Consider the following 23871-nt stretch of genomic DNA (forward strand, 5'->3'; position numbering starts at 1 on the left):
AATTAATCTGGCTGTGATTTGCCTTTTACTCTAACAACAAACCCATACAGAAAAAACAATCATTTAATTTGGCTTTAATGTTGAGCAGTACAAACTGAAACCTGACTAAAGCTATTTGGGGTTTGGACTAACATTTGGCAATGACCAATCTTAACCCTGACTACAAGCTCATCCGCCAACATACCTGGCTGAACCGTCTCTCAGCATAAATCTGAACTAATTGCACGCTTCTAACAACTGAGCTACAACAGGTATGCTTTGGTGGAAATCCAAATCTTTACAGCCACATTGATTTGACAGATTACCACATGAAACGTTTCCCATATCGAATGTAGGGTCAACACTGATGTTAATATTTCCCACGAGATCCACAGATTAGATTCTGTTTGGTGCAACAGCTGATAAGGAAAGGGTAGAGGGCTTTATAAAATGAAATAATACCAACTAACTAACTCTGGTTTCAACTTCTCTAATATGAGTGTTTTAGGATTTCTTTAGTCTTCTAGGATAGTGAACTGAGTTTGGCTGGATTTCGAGACGTTGCCTCCGAGGCCAGTGTGAATTTTTCACCTTTTTCTTGTATTTTATAGACCAAATAACTGCTTTATTAATAAAGAGCATAATAAACAGATTCATTAAAACTTGAACTCCCAATCGAGTGCAAACAACCTTGTGCACTACAAGGTGCAACATAGTGAATACCTTTCAAAGAGCCACTGTCATAAGTGTGGGCCTCTTTGAGGGATTATCTCTATGAAAGCCATCTTTTACATATCTTCATGCTTTTGAGCATTCGGAGCAGCATCAACACTTGCTCTTAAGAAGTGGACAAACAGCACTTTGTATTAATCACACCGCTCCTTAACCAAAGCTGACCACTCTGAAACGCATGTAATTACCTTCATGCAACTGATTCCAAATGTTCCCAACATCCATGCTACACTTGGTCTAAAGAAGGACACGCTGATCTCTGACAATTAAGGAACTCAGGGTGAGAATAAAACCTGTCCTGTCAAAAAAAGGTGAAGTACAACAAAACTGAGGAAGGCTCCCCATGTCAGGATAATGTGGTCTTTGTCTCAGACTAAACTGCCCTCAACGCCAGCACCGGTCGGCAGCACAGGAGCACATGCATAATGGATTAGCTCTGCTTCCTGACTCCTCGACAGAGGCTGGCATGAGGCAGTGTGGCGACCTTGAAGAGAGTATCCTGCTACTGTCGGGAAAAGCCTGACTGACGAGCCCAGATCAGCTTTCCTACACCTCAGATTCACCCGTGACCGTAAATTCCCAAATAAGCTTCAACACAACAGCTCACTAAACATAATTTATGTTGAGAAGACACAAGGAGGGTGTGTGTGTGTGGAGAGAGCCAAAAGACAGATCTGAGAGAGTGCTTCTAAGATCAAGAGACACTCCCAGAGATCTCTGAGATCAAGTCAGCTGATGTCAGTCGACTGGACCTGTGAAGAATCCAGGATCACTCCCAATCAGGAACGGCCTGTTCGTTCTTCTCCGTTCGTTCCTCCTTCTACTTCCATCATTTATTCCTCCTTATATCTTCCCTGTTTTGAGCACATCTCCCTTCTACTTTTGTAAATCTCACCCATGATCCTTGCGTTTGTGTTAAAAAAAAATTGTTTTATTAACGGTATGAGGTATCATTTGAAAATATAATTTTCTGGTCTATGTCGGACTGAACATATCCAAAGAACATCCATGTTTGTTTATGTTGCTTTAATGTTGCTTTCCTGCCTGTAACCATGTCATGAGGAGGAACAGAGTTAAACGGACAAAGGAGCACTAATAATTCTTCCCATATATAGACGGAAACCTGTGGTCTATTTGATACATAGCAGAAAAATTGTGACATTATGCACGTGAGAAAAATAATAATTCAAACACCTACATAGGCAGTGATTGGGTATAAAATATAAAGAGTTTATTTCCTATAGGCTAAAGCCTATAAGTGTAAAACCAAGTGCCTCAGGCTCTCATTCATCCCAACGTCCATCACACTACTCAATAAGGAGACGTCATGTATCTCAATAACCGTTGCACTTTGTCTGGCACATTGAACACTTTGGTTTTTAAGTTTTAATGAAAGGTTCGGTTTTTCCTCTTCTTTATCTTCTTTTATCCTTTTAGTGTTTTATCATTTTACTTGTTTTTAGGGCAGATGCAATATTCAACTCACTTTTATTCTGCATTATTATTCAGGGTCTTACATGATGTGTCCTTCCTTGTGTACTCTCCTTTTGTTGTTTGTTGTACAATGTACTGTTCTGCAGCTGCTGTAGCAGTTTGGACCAAGGCAAATTTCCCTACGGGACAATAAAGTGTATTTGATTCGGTTTGATTTGCTCTCCTTTCACCATCCCTCCACAAAATATGATGGCAATTGGAGTTTATTTCTTTGAAAATATAACTGTGACCAATATTAAACAAACCAAAATGTTTTTGTTTTTTTAAAGATCAAAATGTTATGATAAACTCTTCCCTCTGGACTCACTGTGAAGATGGAACATTACAATCACAATAAAATCCAGATGACAGTCAGAGATGACCTTCCACTGCTGATCATACGTCACTTCCTGTCTCTGTCTGCTGCACCCAGCTGCTCCACCTCCCGCCTAAATAATGCAGAGGAATTAATGCTGTTGTGCAGAAACCCTCCTGCTGTGTTGTGCATGTGTGAATGACAAACTCTGGGTAAACTCTGTGGCCGATTCTCCGGATTTTACCCGGCGGCCATGTCTGATAACAGCGGTAGTGTCTGCTTATATTGACTAAAACAATGTTCTCAGTATTATCATGGTATAGATCTTCCTCCACGCAGCCGTGTGTTCATGCTAGAGCGGCTTAACCCAGGTGTTAGTAAACACATAAATTAGGCCCCTGCTCTATTTAGCTACAGGCCCTTAATTAATGTGTTTACGAACAGCTGCTCTAGCATTTCAACGGGGCTGCTGGGTAAAAGATCTCTTGTTACCATTGTGCTGCAAGAGTACTGAAAGAATACTTTTATACAATATTGATTTGTTTATTACACTTTGTATGAAATGATTTGATCACTTATAACTAATCAAGTTCATTCTTTTGGTTTTTTAAATCCCCCTTTACTGTTTGCACATTTGTTAGTCAGAAAAAATGTCAAACTAGACTTAAATACCAAATACTTCTGAAAACACTGACAGTGGTTTACACATTGTCTTCACACTTATAACCTTCTGCATTAAAAAGTCATTGGATTTGAATATGTTACAGATTTTAAACATAGTGTGCTGTATTTTATTTGACTTTAGTTTTCTATGGGTAACCAAACGACCAACCAGTCCACCAACTCTACAGCGATGCTCCCTAAACAAAGCTTACTTTATCCAACGCCAGTGTCCAACATGGGATTCTAGCAAACATGCCTAATTGATCCATTTACCCAATTTCTACTGAAAGTGGCTAATGTCGGAAATAGATAGCCACTCTGCAGCTTTAGTGAATGTCATGCTGAACCAGGCGGTGACTGTTTTCCCACTTACAACCAGAAACAGTGTACTGTCTCGATTCGGGGGTTATTTTTAAAGGATCCTCCAAATGCATCCCTACATCCCCAAGAAAAGAGGGCTCCAACGGGTGGATCCCTCCCAACCCAACCTATCCCATGATTCATTGCGCTCCGGTGACTAACCATTTTTCAAAGAGGAATTGCCAAGAGACAAACATCTGATGCCTGAGTTTTAGGCTCTAACTCAACTGAGCAGCTACTTGTACACATGTTTAAAAAAAAACAAGGAGCATTAAAACTTTATTGCCATGTCCATTTGCAGCTCTACTGATAAATGACAGCAGTAAGGGCAGAGAGTTCGGTTCAGCTACTGTGTTCATATACGTGGCCCACGAAGGACCCCTGAATTGGGACAGAGACAATGTCCCACCAGAATGTATGCTTGTTGCCATTGTTACATGGCTCGTCAGTTTATTGTTCAGTCTCGTTTCTCTACTTCAGAACACTTATGAGTTTTCGCCAGAATCCACAATCCACAACTATAAAACTACGGAGAGTGCTATTTGAAATTGGCAACAGGCCGCTGAGTATTAAAGTGGGCCTGCTCAGGAAACTGATTCAGATGTACTGTAGCAGAATGTTAAGAGCTGAGCTGGTGTATTTATAAAAGAGTGAGGGAATAAAACAGATGGTTTTCTTTTTAGGAAGTTTAATAAGTGGAAATATCTGCTCTTAGTGGCACCAGTCATGCTGCAGCGGTTCTAATACATGGCTGCACTAACGGAGTTTTTCATCTTAGCAGGGGTTTCAACACAACTAGCTTCACAATACGAATCCAAAGTAACACAAAGCCTCCAACAGACAGCGTAACACTGAACAGAAGAGTGCACTTCCTGCTATGAGAGTGTGTTGATGTTTATTATCAATCCATTATGTGTATGTGTATGTATTGATCAAGGACACACACTTTTTCACTTGGACATGTAATGTTTCTATAGACATGAAGATCATTCTTTATCTATTCTCTCCTGCGTGTGTTCTCTGTAGAGACCACAGCTGGAAGCTGAGAGACACCCAGTCCAGGTCAAACAGCAACTTAAGGTGCAGCACAACATCTGTTTCATGTCCATCCATCTCTGCAGGTTATGAAACCTGTGCATCACACATCTGACACTGTTCAGTTCAGCAGCTCAGGAGCAAAGTCAGAATGTCACAGAGTGCGACCTGTGGGATAGCTGCCAGCCCGTCAGGCCTAATACCTGATCACTTTGGCAGGCTTATAGTGAGGCAACCAGCAGCGGGACGTTTTAGGGATGCGATTGGATCAGGTCCATAATGAATTCCGGGCCTTAGATCAGTCCCACCTCTTATTTCCCACTTGTTAATCTGGCTGTGGAGGATTGGAGAGTAATCTGGATAGAAGGAGTGAGACAGTGAGGGAGACAGGGAGGGAGACAGGGAGGACTGGAGAGGGTGACGTACAATCCTCTCTGCTGGGATTCTCCTGTTTCTGTCAGTTTCAGTGTAGATATTTTGGGATGATACTTTTCATTGTTAATGATGAGTAGACAGTTTAGCATCAATCAAATAAGTCTTATATGGTCTTGTACTGTACTCGCTCTTGGCATTTGGACATTAATTGTAGCATATTACTCATCAGTTCAGACAGGGGTGGGTAGGAGGATATTGGTTAACTGGAATATTATCGGCAGTGAGTATCTTGGGTCTAGTTGATGGGAGCATACAAACCGCCTGTAAGCTAGTATGGAGGACCCACTTGTACTATTTAAACCTGGTGATGAATACTGCAAAGCTGGTGGTGTCTGATTTGTGCCTCCTGTCCCTGTTCGTTCCCTCATTTTAAGACCAGTCATCCCCATGACTAAATACTGGCCGACTGCAACACACTCCATGCACAGTCTCGTATTACTGGGCAGCATGACTCAGTCAGGCGTGAAATCTCAATGCGTGTTTTTGAAAACTGAGTAGGTTACCGTACTCAATAATGTTGGCTGGCACATCGTCAACACAACAATTGTGATATTGTCATAGACAATACGTAACAAAAACAGTACTTAACGTCCCAGTGCCAGTGGAAGCAATGCCTGTGTCAGACTGTGGATCAGTTTTTTAATCAATCTTTTTCGTTCAACACTGACAATATGGAGAAGGTGTGGTCCCCAGTGATGGAAGGGGTTTTGTTATTAGATAACTGTCTGTGGCCATCATTAGGAGCGGCTGATAATCTTATGTAACATTCAACACAATCATGTCGTGTTGATATAATGCTGAGCACAATGGAATCAAACAGCGGATTAATTCATTGTTTAGAGCTTTGTTCAATGCATGATGTGAATAGTTCAGTTTTATATCATTCATAATCTACACAGTTCATCACTTTGAGAACTTCATGTCCATTTATTTCCTGAGGACTTTAGAACGGACAAGAATTTTCTTGGCTATCAAAAGTAAAATCTTCACAAACGACTTATTTAACCGAGCAAACGTCCTCCTCTGATGAAGACCATGATTTGAAAGATATGAAAAACGTAAACAAGAGGACCTATGATACAACAACTCAAACACTCCACCACCATCTCTACTTTATCACAGATCAGATGCTCGGGTTTGATTTACATGGTCAAAAAGATATTAAATCGACTCATTGCATTGAGAGATGTTTCTTATGTTCTGACGCTCTGTGGACTCATAGCTCTTCTCTGAGGACATCGATCAAAGCTGAGTATTATCATCTTTGTAGAGATTTAAAGGAGGATTGCTGCATTGCATAATATGGACCCGGGCTATCTGTGAGGTGAGTGTAATTCAGTGCTGGAGGGAATTGAAAAACGGGAGCGACAGAGGTTTATCCTCAGCAACATGTGATGATAAGTGACAGGAGCTGAAAGCACAGGGGCGGTGGAGAGGAGGAGAATATTCTTCTTCTCTGCAGGTTTTCAGACTTGATCAGACTGAAGAGCAGAAGAACATTAACTAGAAACACGGACCCAGCCAGGAACAAAGATATTAGAACATTAAGAGTAGAAGGTCCATGCACGTACAGGGTTGAGTTCATAGAGGTCAACTACAGTGGCTTTGTGATCTAAACATAGTGCAACACAAGTCGTTTAGCTGTTCAGACGTGGACTCCCACACACTGAAAATGAATGGAGTCCAAACGCGCACGCGCACACACGCACGCACACACACACGGCTTTACACAACTCTCCTCCTGCCCGCTGTGACAGTGCAACTCCTGCGCACCCCCGTGTTGCCGGGAATTAACCGGGCCACCATGTTGGTTTGCCCACTGGAGAAGGAGTGCATGCACATGACGGAGAAGGGGAAAGTGAAAGTCGGGAATCGAACGATGGCGCTGACACGACAGCTGCAGCTGCGCTTTCCGCTGACTCTGGCATTGCGAACAGGGCGTGCGCACTCGGCGGACTCCCCCTAGAAAGGGAGCGAGTTTCCGAGCAGCCCGTGAAGGCAGCATCCTCCTGCACCGTGATGCAGAGGTGATCCACAATCACTGCTCACACACCCTGCACGCGCGCATACACACACTCTACACTCCGCACACACGCCTCCGCTCCGCGCAGCACACACACTCTCACCCACACGCGTCTTCTTTCCGCGCCACTCACCGTCAGTTGTCCGCTTTTTGACACTTTTAAGGTCTGGAGTCTCTGTGAGTTGCTGTCACCGCTGCGATCCGCCCACCCAACAGGGCTTTCGGCTGGCATCGCACTAACGTGCTCCTCCCCTCCTCCAATCACCAAGCGATCCCACCATCTGGTTTCTGCGTTATCCAATCAAATGGGAGTTGAGCTCTGAGCGACGAGGCTATCGTCCAATCACGGCCCTGCGTCGTCACGGCGCGTACTGCTGACAGACACTCTGCACGTGCAATGGAGAAGTTTGACTCCTTTTACGGGACGCCGCGGGTCCAATGGCCGGGAGGAACGCGCTCTGGACACGGACACGGCCCAGGAAGACGCCCTGAAAGCGCCTGGATCACCGAAATGTCACCGATGAAGCCCCACCGCGGCCGGACAGTGTGGAGCTCACGCGAGGCCCTGGACCACAGATCCACCGGGGCCCTTTCATACTGTGGGCTCTCATGTTTACCGTAATTAAGCCAATGTAACTCAATGTTCCACGAACGCAAACAAATCAAACTATTAATTGTTTTTAAGATTGATTTGATCATAAATCATTTTAATTATGGTTATCATTGGTGTGTAGTAACTGATGGTTAAGACATGAACCTCCTACTAAAGTACATGGGAGGGAAATGATAAAATACTTTGGTTTCAAAATGGTACGAGTCTCATATTTTAGGTTTGTAGTGACACCTTGTGGCAATTCATTTCAATTACAGGCCACAGCTAATGCGGGCTAATGCTCGTCTGCTGCGTTTATTTTCAGAATGTAGTGTTGTGTAGAGTAGTGTAAAGTAATGTAGTGTTGTGTTGTGCAGTACTGTGTATTGTAGAGTAGTACTGTGTAGTGCTGTGTATCGTAGAGTAGTACTGTGTCGTACTGTGCATTGTAGAGTAGTACTGTGGAGTGCTGTGTATTGTAGAGTAGTATTGTGTATTCCTGTGTATTGTATAGTACTACTGTGTATTGTAGAGTAGTGCTGTGTAATACTGTGTATTGTAGAGTAGTGCTGTGTAATACTGTGTATTGTAGAGTAGTACTGTGTATTGTATAGTAGTAATGTGTATTGTAGAGTAGTGCTGTGTACTGTATAGTAGTACTGTGTAATACTGTGTATTGTGGAGTAGCACTGTGTAGTGCTGTGTATTGTAGAGTGTTGTTGTGCAGTTACGTGTATTGTAGAGAAGTGTATTGTAGAGTAGTACTGTGTATTGTAGAGTAGTATTTTGTATTCCTGTGTATTGTATAGTACTACTGTGTATTGTAGAGTAGTGCTGTGTAATACTGTGTATTGTAGAGTAGTGCTGTGTAATACTGTGTATTGTAGAGTAGTACTGTGTATTGTATAGTAGTAATGTGTATTGTAGAGTAGTGCTGTGTACTGTATAGTAGTACTGTGTAATACTGTGTATTGTGGAGTAGCACTGTGTAGTGCTGTGTATTGTAGAGTGTTGTTGTGCAGTTACGTGTATTGTAGAGAAGTGTATTGTAGAGTAGTACTGTGTATTGTAGAGTAGTGGCATGCAGTGTTGTGTATTGGTAGAGTAGTGTCGTGCACTGCTGTGTATTGTAGAGTAGTGTTGTGCAGCGCTGTGTATTGTAGTGGTGTGTTGTGCTATGTATTGGTAGAGTAGTGTCATGCAGTGTTATGTATTGCTGTGTATTGTAGTGTTTTGTTGTGCTGTGTATTGGTAGAGTAGTGTCGTGCAGTATTGTGCATTGTAGAGTAGTGTTGTGCAGCTCTGTGTATTGTAGTGTTGTGTAGTGCTGTTTATTATAGTGTCATGCAGTATTGTATATTGTAGAGTAGTGTTCTGTAGTTCTGTGTATTGTAAAGTAGTGTTGTACCCTGCTGTGTATTGTAGTGCTGTGCAGTTCTGTGTATTGTAGTGTTTAAATGTGTATCTGTGCGCTGTCTACAGGCAAGTAAAGGCTACTTAAAATTTACTTATTATGGGTGAACACTACTACTACACAGTGTGTGGTTTGGGTGGAAGGAGCTCTGGTAAATTGGATATATGGCTCTTCCCCACGTCTGTGCTCGGGGGCCCATCGTTTGTGAATCCACACGTAGCCATCAGTCTCATGAAATGTTATAAGAATCAGTGCAGCCATGGTGAGTTTGCTTTCAAAGAGGTTTATTGAAAGAAATATTTTTGAAATGTTATAAAGTTCAACCATTGATAATGCTATCACACAATCAGAACCTGAAGCTTCCCCATTGTCCCATCTAGCTGTCTTCCACATTTGATATGAGTCATGTATTACAAGAAACACTCCATTGACCTGCCCAGTGTCACAAAGTATCCATGGTTACCTCAATGTTCCAGGGACTGTCAGTCAGAGAGGATACACTGTTAAAAAGATCCGCTGCTGTCAAAATATCTGTGAGGCCTTTGTGGACACCACACCACTCTGTACTCTTCAGCAACATGTTGTGTGTGATGTGAACACAGCATGCAGGGAACAGGAAGATAGCCGGGGTCCGACAACACTCTCAGATGTGTTGGCAACGGTCACTCTTCAGGGTGCAGCCCATCCCAGCAGGGCAAAGGCAGAATTTATAATAGTTGACGTGCACTTGATTTACCTTCGGAGGTCAAAGTGGAAACACAGACGTGATAAAGGTAAATCAAGTGCTCTTCGATATTTGGGAAACAGCAATAGTTCTGCCCAGGACTGCCACACATGCATCGTTCCATTACAGTGGTTTGCAACCAGATACAAATATACAATATCATATTGTATCATCTAGGATCACTATGTTTGCAGCTATTCAGTACCCCTCTCTTCCATGACCTGGAAGTAGTATGTCTATATACCTATATATGTATATATATAAATATGACTCTCCCGGAAGAACCCGGAAGAATTCAGTGTTTCACTCTACACACAGTTTGCAAGCATACAGCGGAAAATCAGCTGCTTCGCACGTCAAAAACCTCTCATTGCTGGATGATTTTCGGTGCAGCATGCAAGTAGAAATGTGCACAATATTAAAAGTCTTTAGCTTCATCACCCTCAAGTCCATTTTGACCATGGACAGCTTTTGATTTTTTTTTTCTCCCGATAAAGTGATTATTTAAATAAGAAATTAGAGCAGACTTTGTTTATTCATTTTAGTATAGTTTCCTCTATAGTATTCTGCATTTCAAAGCATGCCAAAGAAAAGGTTTCCCATTTCTGCATAGTGCCGGCTATACGAGTGCCCAAGAGTTTTGATGCCTTTACAAGTAGTAGAAGTCGGTATGTACAGGCGAGGAGCGACAGCAGATCCAGTGTTGTGTAAACGGTACCAAACAGCCACCCTCACCCAGCCCCCTTCCCCAAATCCTCAAAATATCTACAAGGACCCAAGTCTGTCGGAACTCACAGAAAGCTGAATACAGCTGAAAAAAAGCTCAGCAGAGTGGAAGAGGCCCTATTAAGGGAGATGTGTGTGTGTCTGTGTGCAGGTGTGAGTGTAAACTGAGTTAAGCTGACAACATCCTCACCTCTAACCCCACTCTTTTCCCCTGTTGATTTTTTTAAATCCAAAGTGCGCCCTCTACTGCTATAATATGCACTATGCATTACACAAATGTATTCTCTAGCACTGAATATTGTTCTAAAGGTCACAACAGGGTCAAACAAGAAGAGTCGACAACCACATTCTAGTTTTGAGGTCATAGTTCTGAATGTAAAAGATACAGTTCAGGCCACTAGGTGACTGTTATTGAACAGGAACAAAAATAAGCAGTCGCTACAGTGTACGTGACGTCGAGGAGAGCCCACATCTGGAAATCAGTACCTCAGCACTGCAACTGTTAAAAAGCAACCAATGTTTCGACTGCCAGCTTCACTTAGTGGTTACTGTGGGATCCCCTGGTGAGTGCTGGTGAAGATGATGTAATGGCGATGGGCACGTCAGTGAAGTAAACCCAATAAAACAACAACAGGAAAAAGACAGGGTTCAGTGGTGAGAGGGACTCAGAAGATTCAGGGATTCTCCCAACTTTGTAGCAACAATACACGTCAATCACCATTCATGTAAAAGCAGCTACGATCCTTTTCTTACTGTACAATGGTTATCAGGGTTTGGCTCTTTCAAACCGTCCTGATTCAAACCCCACAAAATGATTTTCAAGTCTGTGTAAAAATCTCCTAGGTTGAAGGTTAAAAAATCACAGCTGCATTTACAACTTCAGTTTGAGTCAAACTAGAGCGTGACATTCAGCTGTTTGGTTTTACTTAAATGTCTTAAAAGGGTCGATTTGTACAGGAATTCAAAATGTCACCCATTTGTTAGAGCATTCATTGGCTTTGGTTCTACACTAAAGTGCACTGCTACAAAGCAGGACATCGTACACAGCAACAAAGTCCAATCACTGCACAGGGAAAGTAGATGACCCGGGATCAGTTGGATTAATGATTATTAGGATTAATGTGCACTTACAGCCATAAATATTAAGAGACAGTGATGCATTTCAGTGTTATGAACAGAGTTTACACAGCAAGCAAGTCTCCACCAAATGAGCTCAAGTGATAAATAGTCGGACAAACATTTTTCAAACAAATAAATTAATTTAACAGCTTAGACCAGCAAGCAGCAAAATACAATCGTCACTATTATGCATTAAAGGGGAATTCCACCAAAAAGAAGGTTTGGGATGTTTCCTGCTGATTGTTTGGTTTCGAGTTCAGAGACCAAGGAAAACGAAGCCTGTGAAATCACTAACACGTTCCTGAGTCTTCATTGAACATCCGCACTGTTTAAAAAAGTAAAGTGCTAAACATTAAGGGGTGTGGTTAAGCTGCTACAAGTTTCAACTGTTTAAAGGACTATTGCACTTCAGGCAGGACGTCCCGCCTCTGTCAGGACTCTCGTTGTGTTGGTACAGGAAAGGCTCCATCTGGAGATTCTCTCTTTTTCAGGGAAGACGATTTGACCATGACACAGGTTTTCATTTTCCTTCATCTCGAGAACTCAAACCTGATCAAAATGGAAGATTCTAAGCAAAATTCTAAATTCATTCACGTGGAAAAAATGACCTTGGAGTGACAAGGGGGCGTCCTGTTTGTACATTTCCACCTGCCCTGAGGATTCTGGGTAAACTACAGACTGTGCCCCTTACACTCTTGTGACAGTGGCACCACAACATGTTGTTAATTTCCTTCACCACTTTTTGAAATGTGTGAATCACATCGACATAAATCAAAAACCTCTGACTCCTGTCAGATGTTTAATTCTCAAACCTTATATTAAACTAAGTTCCAGGACCTCTTTTTATTTATGCAGACATAATATATAATTTAAAGGAAACAAACCATCACTACAACCAGATCATTCATATTAATTGTTTAGTTGCCTCTGTATAGCCATCCAATGTGTACTTTGGGGGAACAATGATAATAAAAAACGCATAAAAAATGTGTTTATATAATTTCTTCTTCTGGAGTTTACATGCACTCGGATGACTTCATGTTTCTTTTTAAACCTACGTTATAAAGGGTTTCTATTTGTGCTGTCTACATTAAAAATCCCAAACAACAGATTTGCCATTAAATCAGTTTGGGGCTAAGAACAAGAGAAAAGTTTCCTCAGCATTGGATATAGTGACCATCTACAGTGTGTGAAGCCATGCTCTGCAAACTGAAGACAAAAAACAGGACAAACACAGACATAAAAAGCTCTGGACTTGAACTTATCACACACACACAATAATAATAATAATAACATTAATATCAAAGCACACTCAGTCGTCTCTTCTTGCCAGTGTTTGCATATTGTACTGTACATAGAATAATTAAGCATTCGGCTGGTCATTGTAAACTGGCAAACTTACGTGTCACATGACAGACTGTTAAGTACAAGGTAAAAGCATTCTGGGTAATTGCTCAGGTGGAAAAAAAGTAAGGACCAATGAAATCTGAGGTAGCAAATTCAACTTTGAAAAACTAGACGCACTCGGCCAGTCGCCCTTCGTGCACGGGCGTTGATTCCCTTTTGGAAATCAAAGCAGACCAGTATGACTTCATCACTTCATTGTGTTTGACAGAAAAACACAATCAAACAAATCACAAGTCATATATCTCATTACAGATTAGTAAACTGGGATTTCCTGCTTGTTGAAATATGGTTGGTTTTTGGTGAACTGGTCTGGTGGTAAACTTGTAAGTTTGCCAGTTTACCTGTTGGTCACACTGCCTAAGCCTGCCATATGTTCATCAGTAACTAGCAGACCTGTACAATGCTTATGATAGGACAGCTGATATGTTCATTGAGAAAATTCATGGCTTTTAACCCTCCAGTTCCCACCCCTGAGGTGCAAACTAGCCAATCCAGTGTGCTCTTGGGAAGGCGGCAGCTCCGCCTTTGGGGCAGGACATCAGCGTGAAGGAACCAATGACAAAATGGGACAGCAGGTTTCCTGTTAGGCCAGCTAACACTACAATGTATCAGCCAGTTTGTGAGATTATCGGAAGCGCCACGGACATATAGATTTGAATAATCATTATATCAATAGGATTTTCAGTGCAAGACGTAAATGGCTACTTGTTTCGTCGTTACTCTGTCCGATGTTGCTTGTTCTTGTAAGTCATCCAACACTGGATACAGCAGTAAAGGGATTCTTCTACAGGTCAGCAGTTGTGTCCCCCTCAGGGTGACTGAGACGTCCAGACCACATCCACCTGGACAGTGTTCGCTAAGAGGCAGAGCTCCTCTCCGCTGTGTCGTGGTTTTGGTTAAAGGTTGTGTTGTTGTGAAGTTCACAAAGCTCCAGATGTTTCATTAAAGGGGGGGCAGGAACACCCTCAAACACACACACACACATACACACACACACACACACACACACAAACACACACACACACACACACACACACACACACACTTTCTGAGCTGTGTGTCCCTACTTGACAGCAAGTTAGGGTTAGCAGGTGCCTCCTGATCTCCAAAGTGTCACAAGAACCGGTGGAAACAGGAGGAACTGCAGGATACAAACATCACACGTATTCATTCTCACCCTGTATCCCTCCCTCAATCCCGCCCTCCCCACATCCTTCATCGCTTCCTTAGCTCCCCCCGGGGTCGGAGCCGTGTCTCTGTGGTGTCCTTGAGTCCAGTGGCGTCTGCGGTTCTTGGAGGGACAGCCTCCTTTGAGTTTCAGGATCCAGAGGAGATGCTCCCGAACCAGTCGCCAGCCCAATCCGGGACACGACACACATCTCTGAGCCAAAGTCTAACGCTGCTCCTAAGCTTGAGCCCACCGTCGCCGTACTCCCTAACTCCAACTCTAAACTTGAGCCTGCTGCTGGGCCTGAAACTGCCGCAGCCCCCGTCCCCAGGCCCAGCTCCAGCTCCAGCTCCAGATGCTGCCCCAGGCTGTCGAGTCTGGAGGGAGTGAGAGGACCCTGGCTCGTGTGGATCAGAGAAGATTCCTGGGCCTGCAGAGGTTCAACAGGCTGCGCCGGGAACTCCTCAAAGTCCTGGGAATCCAAGATCTGCAGGGAAGGTGAGAGGGAACGACTGTGATGATGCTATTTCTTGATTGTGCTTCTGTGAACTGTAGTTTACAAGAAAAATCTAAAATCCATTTTTATATCAAACTTTCACTTCTCTGTGCCTAAGAAAACGCAGAAATGACCACTGTTGTTATAACAGTTGATTGATATGTAAATCTATTTTCATGACATTGGAGATCTCCAGATATAATTCATTATAGTTCATATATACTAAAATATGAAGATCACATGCATTTGGGAAAATTTGTGTAAATTATTTCCCGAAAAACATGCCACTTAATTCATAATTATATAGGCTTCCTTGTCTGTATAATTTAGTGTTTAAAATGTATAATTGTCAGTGTTCCAGGAGTATAACACAATGGCATTAACTCAAAACAACAAAATTACAAGTGACAAATCCACTACAAAAGCCACACAATGGAAACACAACCATACAGGAAGTGAGCAACGGATGTTGACATCGAAATGAGCAGAGCTACTGACTGTGATCAAGTGAGCCTTCATTTGGAAATAACCCAGTCAAGCCAGTTGATATAAAAAATGTGATGCTTGTCCGTGTGAGGTGTTGTGGTTACAAGTGCATTCTTCTTTTCATTTCCGCAATCACCTGTACCGTAACACCTCAACTAGACAGGCATCACATTTTAAATGACTGTTCGTGTTGTGGCTTTTGTAGATGTGTTGCCACTTTTGCGTTCATGTTGTCCATGAATGTGCGTGTGTGAGAGGTCTCAGCCACCATGATATTTACCAATGACATCATTCCAAAACTGAGCTCCACATTATAAAGCCAAATGTAGTGAAATATGCAAAGACAAACCTTTTTCTCCCCTCACCTGTGATAAAGAAGCTAAGGTGTCTGTCTCCAGTGGTGTAACAGGCTGAACCAGTGTCTCTCCTGGGCCTGGCTCTGGACTAGGACCAGGGTAAGGCGAGGCCTGCAGAGGAAGCAACACCACAGCCTGAGTCAGTCACTATTATTAATAATGCAGAACTGTGTTTCTTCCTGCCTCCTGCTGATAAAGTGTCACCTAAGGACTTGAACCATGTGACATCGAGCGTGATGCTTCTACATGTGTGTGTGAGTGTGTGTGTGTGTGTGTGTGTGTGTGTGAGTGTGTTATTGTCACCTGAGGTGGTGTGGAGACAGCGCTGTAAGCAGGAGGAACCAGAGCCATCTGTCTCTGCAGCAGCTGCATGATGGCTCCGATGTCTGTTGACATGCGACTCTCCAACCTGCACACAGCATGAACAACTGTTCATTACTACACGGAAGATAAATGACGATTTTTTTCATTTGATCAATCAATATATTTTATTTGTGTCATTAAAGACATTAAAGCTGTACTTTCTGTAACTTTTTCCCCCATCATTACTATCAGTGAACCAGGAAGTTGGTTTGTATAATATGTGCTATGGTACTACAGTTACCATGGTAGCCATCTCCCCAAAAATATGAGCGTGAAGTTTGTGCGTAAAATGTCATTAGTATAACACAGAATTGTCCCTTTTGGCTGTTCCATCAGAGTGTGAATGATGTGTGATGGAGGTGCTGTATGATTGTGTGTGTGAATGGGTGACTATGAATGAAATCCATTTACCATTCAGTTTGGAAACAATACTTTCTATTCTAATATTGTTCTTATAGTATTATACTAAACGTTGTTATATAAATTGTGCTCTACAAATCACCACAGGAGTAAACACTTTATTTGATCATTTTAGTAAACCAACATTTAGGTCTGTAATCACACTTTGGAAACAGATACATGTTCTGTTCTTTATAATGGAGGTGTAGGTTCTACTGCTGGATCCTCTGTGAGGTTCACATACAAATAATTAAAACTCTGCTAACCTTCTGACCTCAACATATATATATATATAAATATTTTTAGTACTAATGAGGTCTCCCCATACACACACCATGACTCCCCATCCTCAGTTCTTCACACAGACTTTCAGTCAGCTCACACACATCTTATCCAGAAGCATCCAGTCAGTCTTGCATTAAACGTCGGAGCATTCAGCTGGAGGAGCAGCCCGCCTTACAGCTACGCCCCTGCACAGACACACACAGACTGTGATCTCTACAAGACCTGACAAAGGTGCCTTGTCCAGGTAAAGGCTACAGGGGCGGAAAAACTCTTTTCTTCCACTGTGATGAAGAGCAGACGCTCCTTTCAGACGCAGATAGGTTAAGAAAACACTATATTTTCCTGACGGATGATAGAAAGTGCAGCCGTGTCACAAAATAACACCAGACGAGAACCCATATTTCTGTATCAAGTCAATGCCAGAATGCAATTTTCCTACATGGGGGCGGCTGTGGCTGAGGGGAAGAGTGGTTGTCAGACCTGAAGGTCGGCAGTTCGATCCCCAGTCTGACCCATCTGCATGCTGAAGTGTCCTTGGGCAAGATGCTGAACCCCGAATGGCCCCCCATAGAATAACTAAGTGCTGCGAATAGATGCACTGTGTGAATGTGTGTGTGAATGGGTGAATGTAGAACTGTACTGTAAAGCGCTTTGAGTGGTCATCAAGACTAGAAAAGCGCTATATAAATACAAAGCCATTCGTTTTTATTTTTTTTGCATTCCACCGTTATCTTTTATATTGTTAATAGTAATTTCTTCTTATTTATTTCAGGCTACATAGGCACTGTTGTTTTGTGCGTGTTAATTTATTTGTTATAAAGGAGTGTGTGTTGAAGTAAATGGGATTTATTGTTTAGATTCTTGCCGTGGTATCGTGTGCATGGCGATACTTTTTGTTCAATCGTCAAAGGAAGTCTCCGCTGATTGAAATAGCTTTGTACCTGTTGAGTTGTTTCTGCAGCATGTCCAGTCGCGTGTCCAGCTGGTTGCGCTGCTGCCGGCTCAGGCTGTGTAACGGCGTGTTGATTGTCGGCGGGGAGGTCAGGCTACAGCTGGGAACCTCTTGGTATTGACCGCCCCCCCGACTCTCCCCCCAGAAACTAAAGATGTTGGACACGCCTGACAAAGCACCTGTGAGAGAGGAGGACAGAATGAGAGTGTGCTTGCATGAAAAGGAAACAGGTATTATTGTTCGATTGACACAGATAAGGAGAAACTATTTAATCAATTTTACCTGACAGGGCATTGCAGGTGTTCCCAGTCTTGGGGTCTCCATCAGCCTCAGAGTTCTCTTTGAAGTTCATTGGCGGGGCGTGACCCTGTGGGTTACCCAGAACTTCCGGAGGAGGGGCCAGGCCCGTCACAACAGACTCCTCCCCCTGTAAGATGATGCAACCCTTGGTATCAAAATCAGTTTTTAATGTGCACGGTTTATTTTGCTTCTGGGTAATAGGGGCCAAGAATGACAAGCAGGAGAATACAAACATGTTTTCAGGAAAAAAGAGTACCTCATCACCACTGGAGTGAGACGACACTGAGCTCCGATGTGACTCCCACGTCCTCTGAGGCGCCTCCCCCTGCGTATGGTTGCTAGCTGCCTCCCTATGTCTTCGTCTCACAGACTTATGGGACTTTTTAATTTCTCCAGCATCTGCCTCGTCTAGACAGAAGAGAAATGAATGAAAGAGAGGGATTGGTCATTCCAGCTGGAGGATGACTAATACAGGAAGATTGCCAGGAAAACTATTGGCATTGACAACGTTAATCATAAACTGAAGTTCTATTTCATTACAAGAGTAATTTATCAATATAAATATGACAATTTAACAAATGCACTCAGAAAAGTATTAGCTATGGAGCATTGACTACCTTTTTCTGTACGTCGTCGGAATGATAACTTGCGTCTCCGTAATTTGTTGAATCCCCCACAGTTTGAGTCGCCACTGCTTGGAGAGCCTGGGATCATGTTGGTCTGAAAGGAGAAATTACAAACCTTAAATGGTCATAAACAGAAACAACCGAGGGACTTGACTTGCATTTAGAACAAGGTTAATTGAGACTGTTACCAACAGAGCTTTAACAATTGAACAACCGTCCAAATGGTCAGAATAGCTGAAAAGGTTTCAGGATGTCTGTCTCAATCTGCATCACTCCTCTACAACCTCTAGATCGAGCTTGAATTCGCGAACTCACATCCCGGAGGTTAAAGGTGATTTCCAGGTTGTTCCAGAAGTTGTCTCCAAACTCAGGATACATGTCCAGCACCTCCAGAACGTCTTCTCTGAAGATTTTATGGAGGTCGCAGTAGGTGAGAGCCCTAACATCAGCGTTGGATTTACCCGGCCGGGAATACAGGTTGATGGGCTCGCCGAAGATGTCATTTTTCCCTGGTGAATGACAGTTAAATGTGTCAGCTGACACTGGACATCATAGCAGAATCTAAGTTCAGGAACTGCCTGCAGATCTCTGGGACAGGACCGTGTCGAGGTACTGGCCAGATTATGGTTCTAGGATTGGTAAAGGAAGTGACCAAGAACCTGATGCTCAATGTGGTTGAGCTCCAAAGATCATGCAGCAGGTCTGAAGAAACACTTCACTATTTGGAGTAACACCATGTGTTCACCAGTAGATGGCGATACCAGCAAATACAATTCATTAGAAAGGCAATGATGCCTTAACCGTTTTTGCTCTTATGAAGGTAATTAATGCTGGAGGCTATGATGCTGTGGAGAGCTAGTGCTAAAAAATGTAAGCTCGACTCACGGCCTCCGATGAAGTAAATCTACAGACTGAAGTTAAATGATGGAAATTTAATTATAAACTTCTAATCAAAATTATAAACTTGGAGGGGGGGCAGTTAGATGGTTTATGCAAGGCAGTAAAACACGGAGAAGAACTGAAAGCTGTTAACACTTTTTAATTACCCAAGATGGCCACCACCACATCTCCTCTCAGTATCTCTATGGATCCCCTGGATATAAAGTAGAGTGCGGTGAGGACGTCCCCGGCGTGGACCAGCGTGTCACCAGGAGGCGCGTGGGTGGTCTTGAACTTCATGGCCAGCGCCCTGAGGCAGCCCTTGGTGGAGCCTTTAAAAGCCTTACAGTTCTGCAGCAGGGTCCGGTTCAGATGGAGGCAGATATCTGCCTGGAGACACTCTGGGAAACCTTTCAGCACCTGATGGGGAGGGAGCCGAGGAATGAGGGAGCAGAGAGAAGGAGAAGACACGAGCAAAGGAAGGATAGAGGGAAAAAGAAGGAGTGGAGGATATAAGAGGAAGAGGACAGGATGTGAGAAAAAGTAGAGGATAGAGTGGATGGGAAGAGGCGACAGAAGAGGAAACAGGGGGAAATGAGGTAGGAAAGGGGGAAGGAAAAAGAAAGCGTATGAATTGATGGAGAAAAGTTACATCAGTATTGATACAAGTAATAAACAGCGACTGAGTGGTGCATTAAGCCCAGTACATAAAGCTAATGTCAAATAAATGTCACAGATGGTGGATGGTTTGAAGTGAAGCCTTTCCTGTCTTTATTGCCTTCAATCCTTTTGGTGAAGACTCTTGGGACATTAGAGCCTTTCAATTTTATTACACCATTTCATAAATTAACATGACACGACTCAATAGCCTTTACATTTATCAGAAGATGGTGGTTGTAATCATCAAAAAGTCAGGATTTATATACATTTTCTTTATTTTTGGAAGACGAGCCTCAGCAGCTGTCAAATGGGCCTGCGTATAGATTTTTTAGAGCTTCACAGGAAAATGATTTGAAACTGTATATTTCAGAGTGTTTGTACAGTTAGGAGTTGTGAGTGGAATTAACATGAGGAGCTGGTGCAGTTTTAATGAATTCACTGCAGCCATTGTAAAGTCCCAGCTCTTCTAACTCTCTGGCTGACTGCACACAACACAAGTACCTACAACACCACACGGTGTCCCTCGCTTCAAGCTGCTTTCTTCATTCCAGCCTTCAGTGGGACGCCTTCTCTTATCTCTAACGGCAATGTTCCATGTCTCTCTTTCATCTTTCGTGTCTGTGCTCTTTCCACATCTCAAGCCTCATTGCTTCTTATCTCCACATCTTTACTTTTCTTTATACAAATAGTAATTTATCTAACTTCTCTTGAACTATTACCACTTTGCATCTCTTAAAATTTAACAAACCATATAAAATTAGTTTGTTTTGAAGTCTAACACAAGAACAGATCAAATGAATTCGAATAAATAAAAAGAAAATATCTATAACCTGTAAACAGAAAATATGAATTTGAACAATAGCCCACCATTACTCCCCGTACGCATTTACAAAAAAGCCATTTTGTTGATTTATGCGGTGCAGGTCCAAAATGTGCTGAAGTCACATTTTATAGTCCAACTGCATCAGGTGTTCTCTCGCCTCCAGTTTAATGGAGCATTTAGCAGATCCTTAACTGCTGACTTACGACGAAGCACTGTTATTGTTTAAATAAATGTTAACTGTGATGATACATTAGTGTGGACTCTTCTATAGTTTTTTTAAGTAGGCAAACAGTTTGCTTAGTGTTGAACAGAAATGTTTTTATGGGTATATTTTGCCTTTTTTATGGCCAAGGGAGCACTTAAACCACTCCACTATATAGCTGTAACAAAATATACAGGCAGACTCTATCTATAGCATTATACTTTTCATATGGTTAACTGCCAGCTGTAAGAACCTCGGTTTTGACTTTTAACTATTTTAGTCGTGAAGGGTTTTATATATTAACCGAGAGTATCAAAGAACAAGATAATATTTTTCAAGCCAAGCTAAAGGTCCGTCCAATCCATCGAGACGGAGATAAAACATTTTTTAAAGACATCCGACCAATTCGATGGTCCCCTGATATTTTTATCAACACAGCAGGAGCTTCTCCGATCAGGGTTTGAAGTTTGAAGTTTCTGAGGATTTTATAAGGGAGCCAGTTGGAGAAAGTCCGCAGAAAATAACAGACATTCTCACTCTGACATTTGTGTTCACACATACAGTACCTGCAGAGAAAGTCCGGAGGATTTCCAGAGATCAGTGGATGCCTGAAAGCAGCTTTACTCTCACAAATAGGCTGGCACTTTTTGCTTTTATCTTGAAATATCTTGACAACAGTTAAATAGATTTCAATGAAATTTGGTGCAGAAATAGATGAACCCCAGGGTCTATGATGATCTCCTGACTTTTCCTTGGGTGATTCCTGCAGATCAAACTGGGTTTTTCCACTGTCGGGACATTAGTCCCAGTGGCTCTTTTCAAGTGTTTTTCCACAGCGCCACACAGCAAGGTGGCCGCCAACTTGTGAAAACAACACTGCATTTCTACAACTTCTTCAAAATAAATGCATCCCACTGGTTTCTCAGTGGAAAATCTTTTAATGTGACAGCACAAAACGGTTGAAATTTGAGTTACATTGAACATTGAAGTTCTGATTTGGTCAAAACAATAAACACTAAAAGATGACTTGTGTCTGAAATTATAAACGAAAACACAGTATTAAAAATAAACCTCAAACCACAGGTATTTTAGACTGAGGCTATGAAACAAAAAAATCTTAACCCAGAGTGACTTGCTGAACAAAGATGTCTCTCTAGTCTTCAGGACAGCTGCTGAGGTAAGAGCAGGAGACTAATGAAAGTTTGATGAACCCAAACTTGTGGAAAAACCCTAAATGTCTTCTCTTTCCTCCTTTGACATATTTTAACATCTACTGGCTGATGATTTATCTTAATGATTTCTGTTATCCTTGTGTTTTTTAGTGAAATATCCTCAAATCTGGGCTTGACTGTGATGAATTGATCCCCTAACTATTCATTGACCCCATTCAGACCTGGTATTCACATCCATCATGAGTCACCCGATCACATGTGGTGAGCGCCGAGTACAGGTCTGAACTTGAAGGCAAATGTGTCTTTAGTGTGTCCTGAGCTGACGTCCTCTGACCCGCTACAGTTTCACCACGAATAAAACAGATTTTTACACTTCTCAGTGCCAATATGTGAGGGGAGTATTTCTTACAAGCAGCCTGAGAACAGCTACAGACTCCAGTGAAGTCTGTGGCAACCAGGTATAGGGACAACCAGTTGGAGTATGGGAGCCTGGTGAGGACTCTCTTGGAATGTAGAATGGGCTTCTCCCAAAAGGCTGAGTGTTCAATATTTGGAATTCAGAGACTAGATCTCTACAAACCATTAACCCTGGCTTGTGCTTTTTCGTCCGTGCTGAATTATTATTCTCTCGAACTTGAATGAAAGAGGTTTTAGAATCTGTCGTGCGGACAGACAGGGTTTCCTCTGATGATTATAATGATCATTAATGTGAATTTTCTCTAATGCAGTCTGCTCACCACACTGCACTTCACTGGGCCTTGAAGAGAGCTACATCACATAATGAAGGAGGGTGACGATGCTGACATTGGACGACACTTTCCCATCGATGCACTTTAATCTGTTTCCTCACTACTTCAATGAGTTATTACACTGAAATGAAACAGGGTTTCAGTGATGGAATAATGTTCACAGACGTGGTGTTATTTGCTGGCCCTAAAGACATGCTGATGCCATAAGAAAATATATTTTCAGCAAAGATCATTTCTGAGCTGACATGTTTTTAAACAGTTTACAGTGCAGTGGAAAATATAGCTGTGAAAATACAGTAGTCCTGAATCGATTTGTGAAATAATGGCTCTGGGAACATTTATTGATATTCAGACATGCATTTTGTTTATAATTCACACGATCTGTGGCATCCACTGACATGCATTGTTTACATCAGTGGATGTATGATATATGATTTATGATTGCAATGCTGGTGTGTGTTTATGGGTGTGTGCAGCACCATCCTATTCACTGTAATTTAGAGAGTTCAGGCTGAGGCTGTAAAGCACTCTTTCAGTCTGACTGTGTGTGTGTATGTGTGTGTGTGTGTGTGTGTGTGTGTGTGTGTGTGTGTGTGTGTGTGTGTGTTCATGCATAGTGTGTTTATGTGAGAGATTTGCATATCTGGAATGTATGTAAGCGTGTTTCGGACCATGCATGCTGAGACAAAGTTTTCCAATAATCCTATTAACGTGCAAAACAGGCTCAAAATACTCCACTATCCTCTGTGTACGTGTGTGTATTTGTTCGCAACGCACATTCATGAACATGGGCAGACTAGGTGTGCACATACAGGACAGGGTGTATGAGGATGTGTACTCACAGCATTCATGTCAATGCCGTTGGTGTAGGACCAGGCGTGTTGGAAATACTCCTCCAGCCTCTGCCTGAGCGGGTTGGGGATCTGGTGGAAACGGATGAACTCCCTGACTCTGAGC

At 42.4% G+C, this 23871-nt stretch overlaps 2 protein-coding genes across 7 annotated transcripts in view; both read right to left on the minus strand.

The window, feature by feature from the left end:
- Nucleotides 1-7244, minus strand: part of LOC128425483 (microtubule-associated protein 4) — a 97927-nt gene extending 90683 nt beyond the window's left edge. For all 6 annotated transcript variants that reach the window (XM_053412091.1, XM_053412089.1, XM_053412090.1 and 3 more), the window contains exon 1: nucleotides 7150-7244. The gene's annotated coding sequence lies outside the window, so the exon portion shown is untranslated. The remainder of the gene's footprint in view (nucleotides 1-7149) is intronic.
- Nucleotides 7245-14217: 6973 nt separating this feature from the next.
- kcnh2b (potassium voltage-gated channel, subfamily H (eag-related), member 2b) overlaps nucleotides 14218-23871 on the minus strand; it is a gene marked incomplete in the record, with an annotated part of 212967 nt that continues 203313 nt past the window's right edge. Inside the window, 10 exon segments of the mRNA XM_053412103.1 lie at nucleotides 14218-14653; nucleotides 15514-15615; nucleotides 15808-15913; nucleotides 17493-17682; nucleotides 17786-17930; nucleotides 18060-18211; nucleotides 18421-18523; nucleotides 18745-18938; nucleotides 19476-19728; nucleotides 23757-23871. Coding sequence (XP_053268078.1) covers nucleotides 14225-14653; nucleotides 15514-15615; nucleotides 15808-15913; nucleotides 17493-17682; nucleotides 17786-17930; nucleotides 18060-18211; nucleotides 18421-18523; nucleotides 18745-18938; nucleotides 19476-19728; nucleotides 23757-23871 — 1789 coding nt within the window.

Source organism: Pleuronectes platessa, chromosome 20, assembly GCF_947347685.1.
Source record: "Pleuronectes platessa chromosome 20, fPlePla1.1, whole genome shotgun sequence".
NCBI lineage: Eukaryota > Metazoa > Chordata > Actinopteri > Pleuronectiformes > Pleuronectidae > Pleuronectes > Pleuronectes platessa.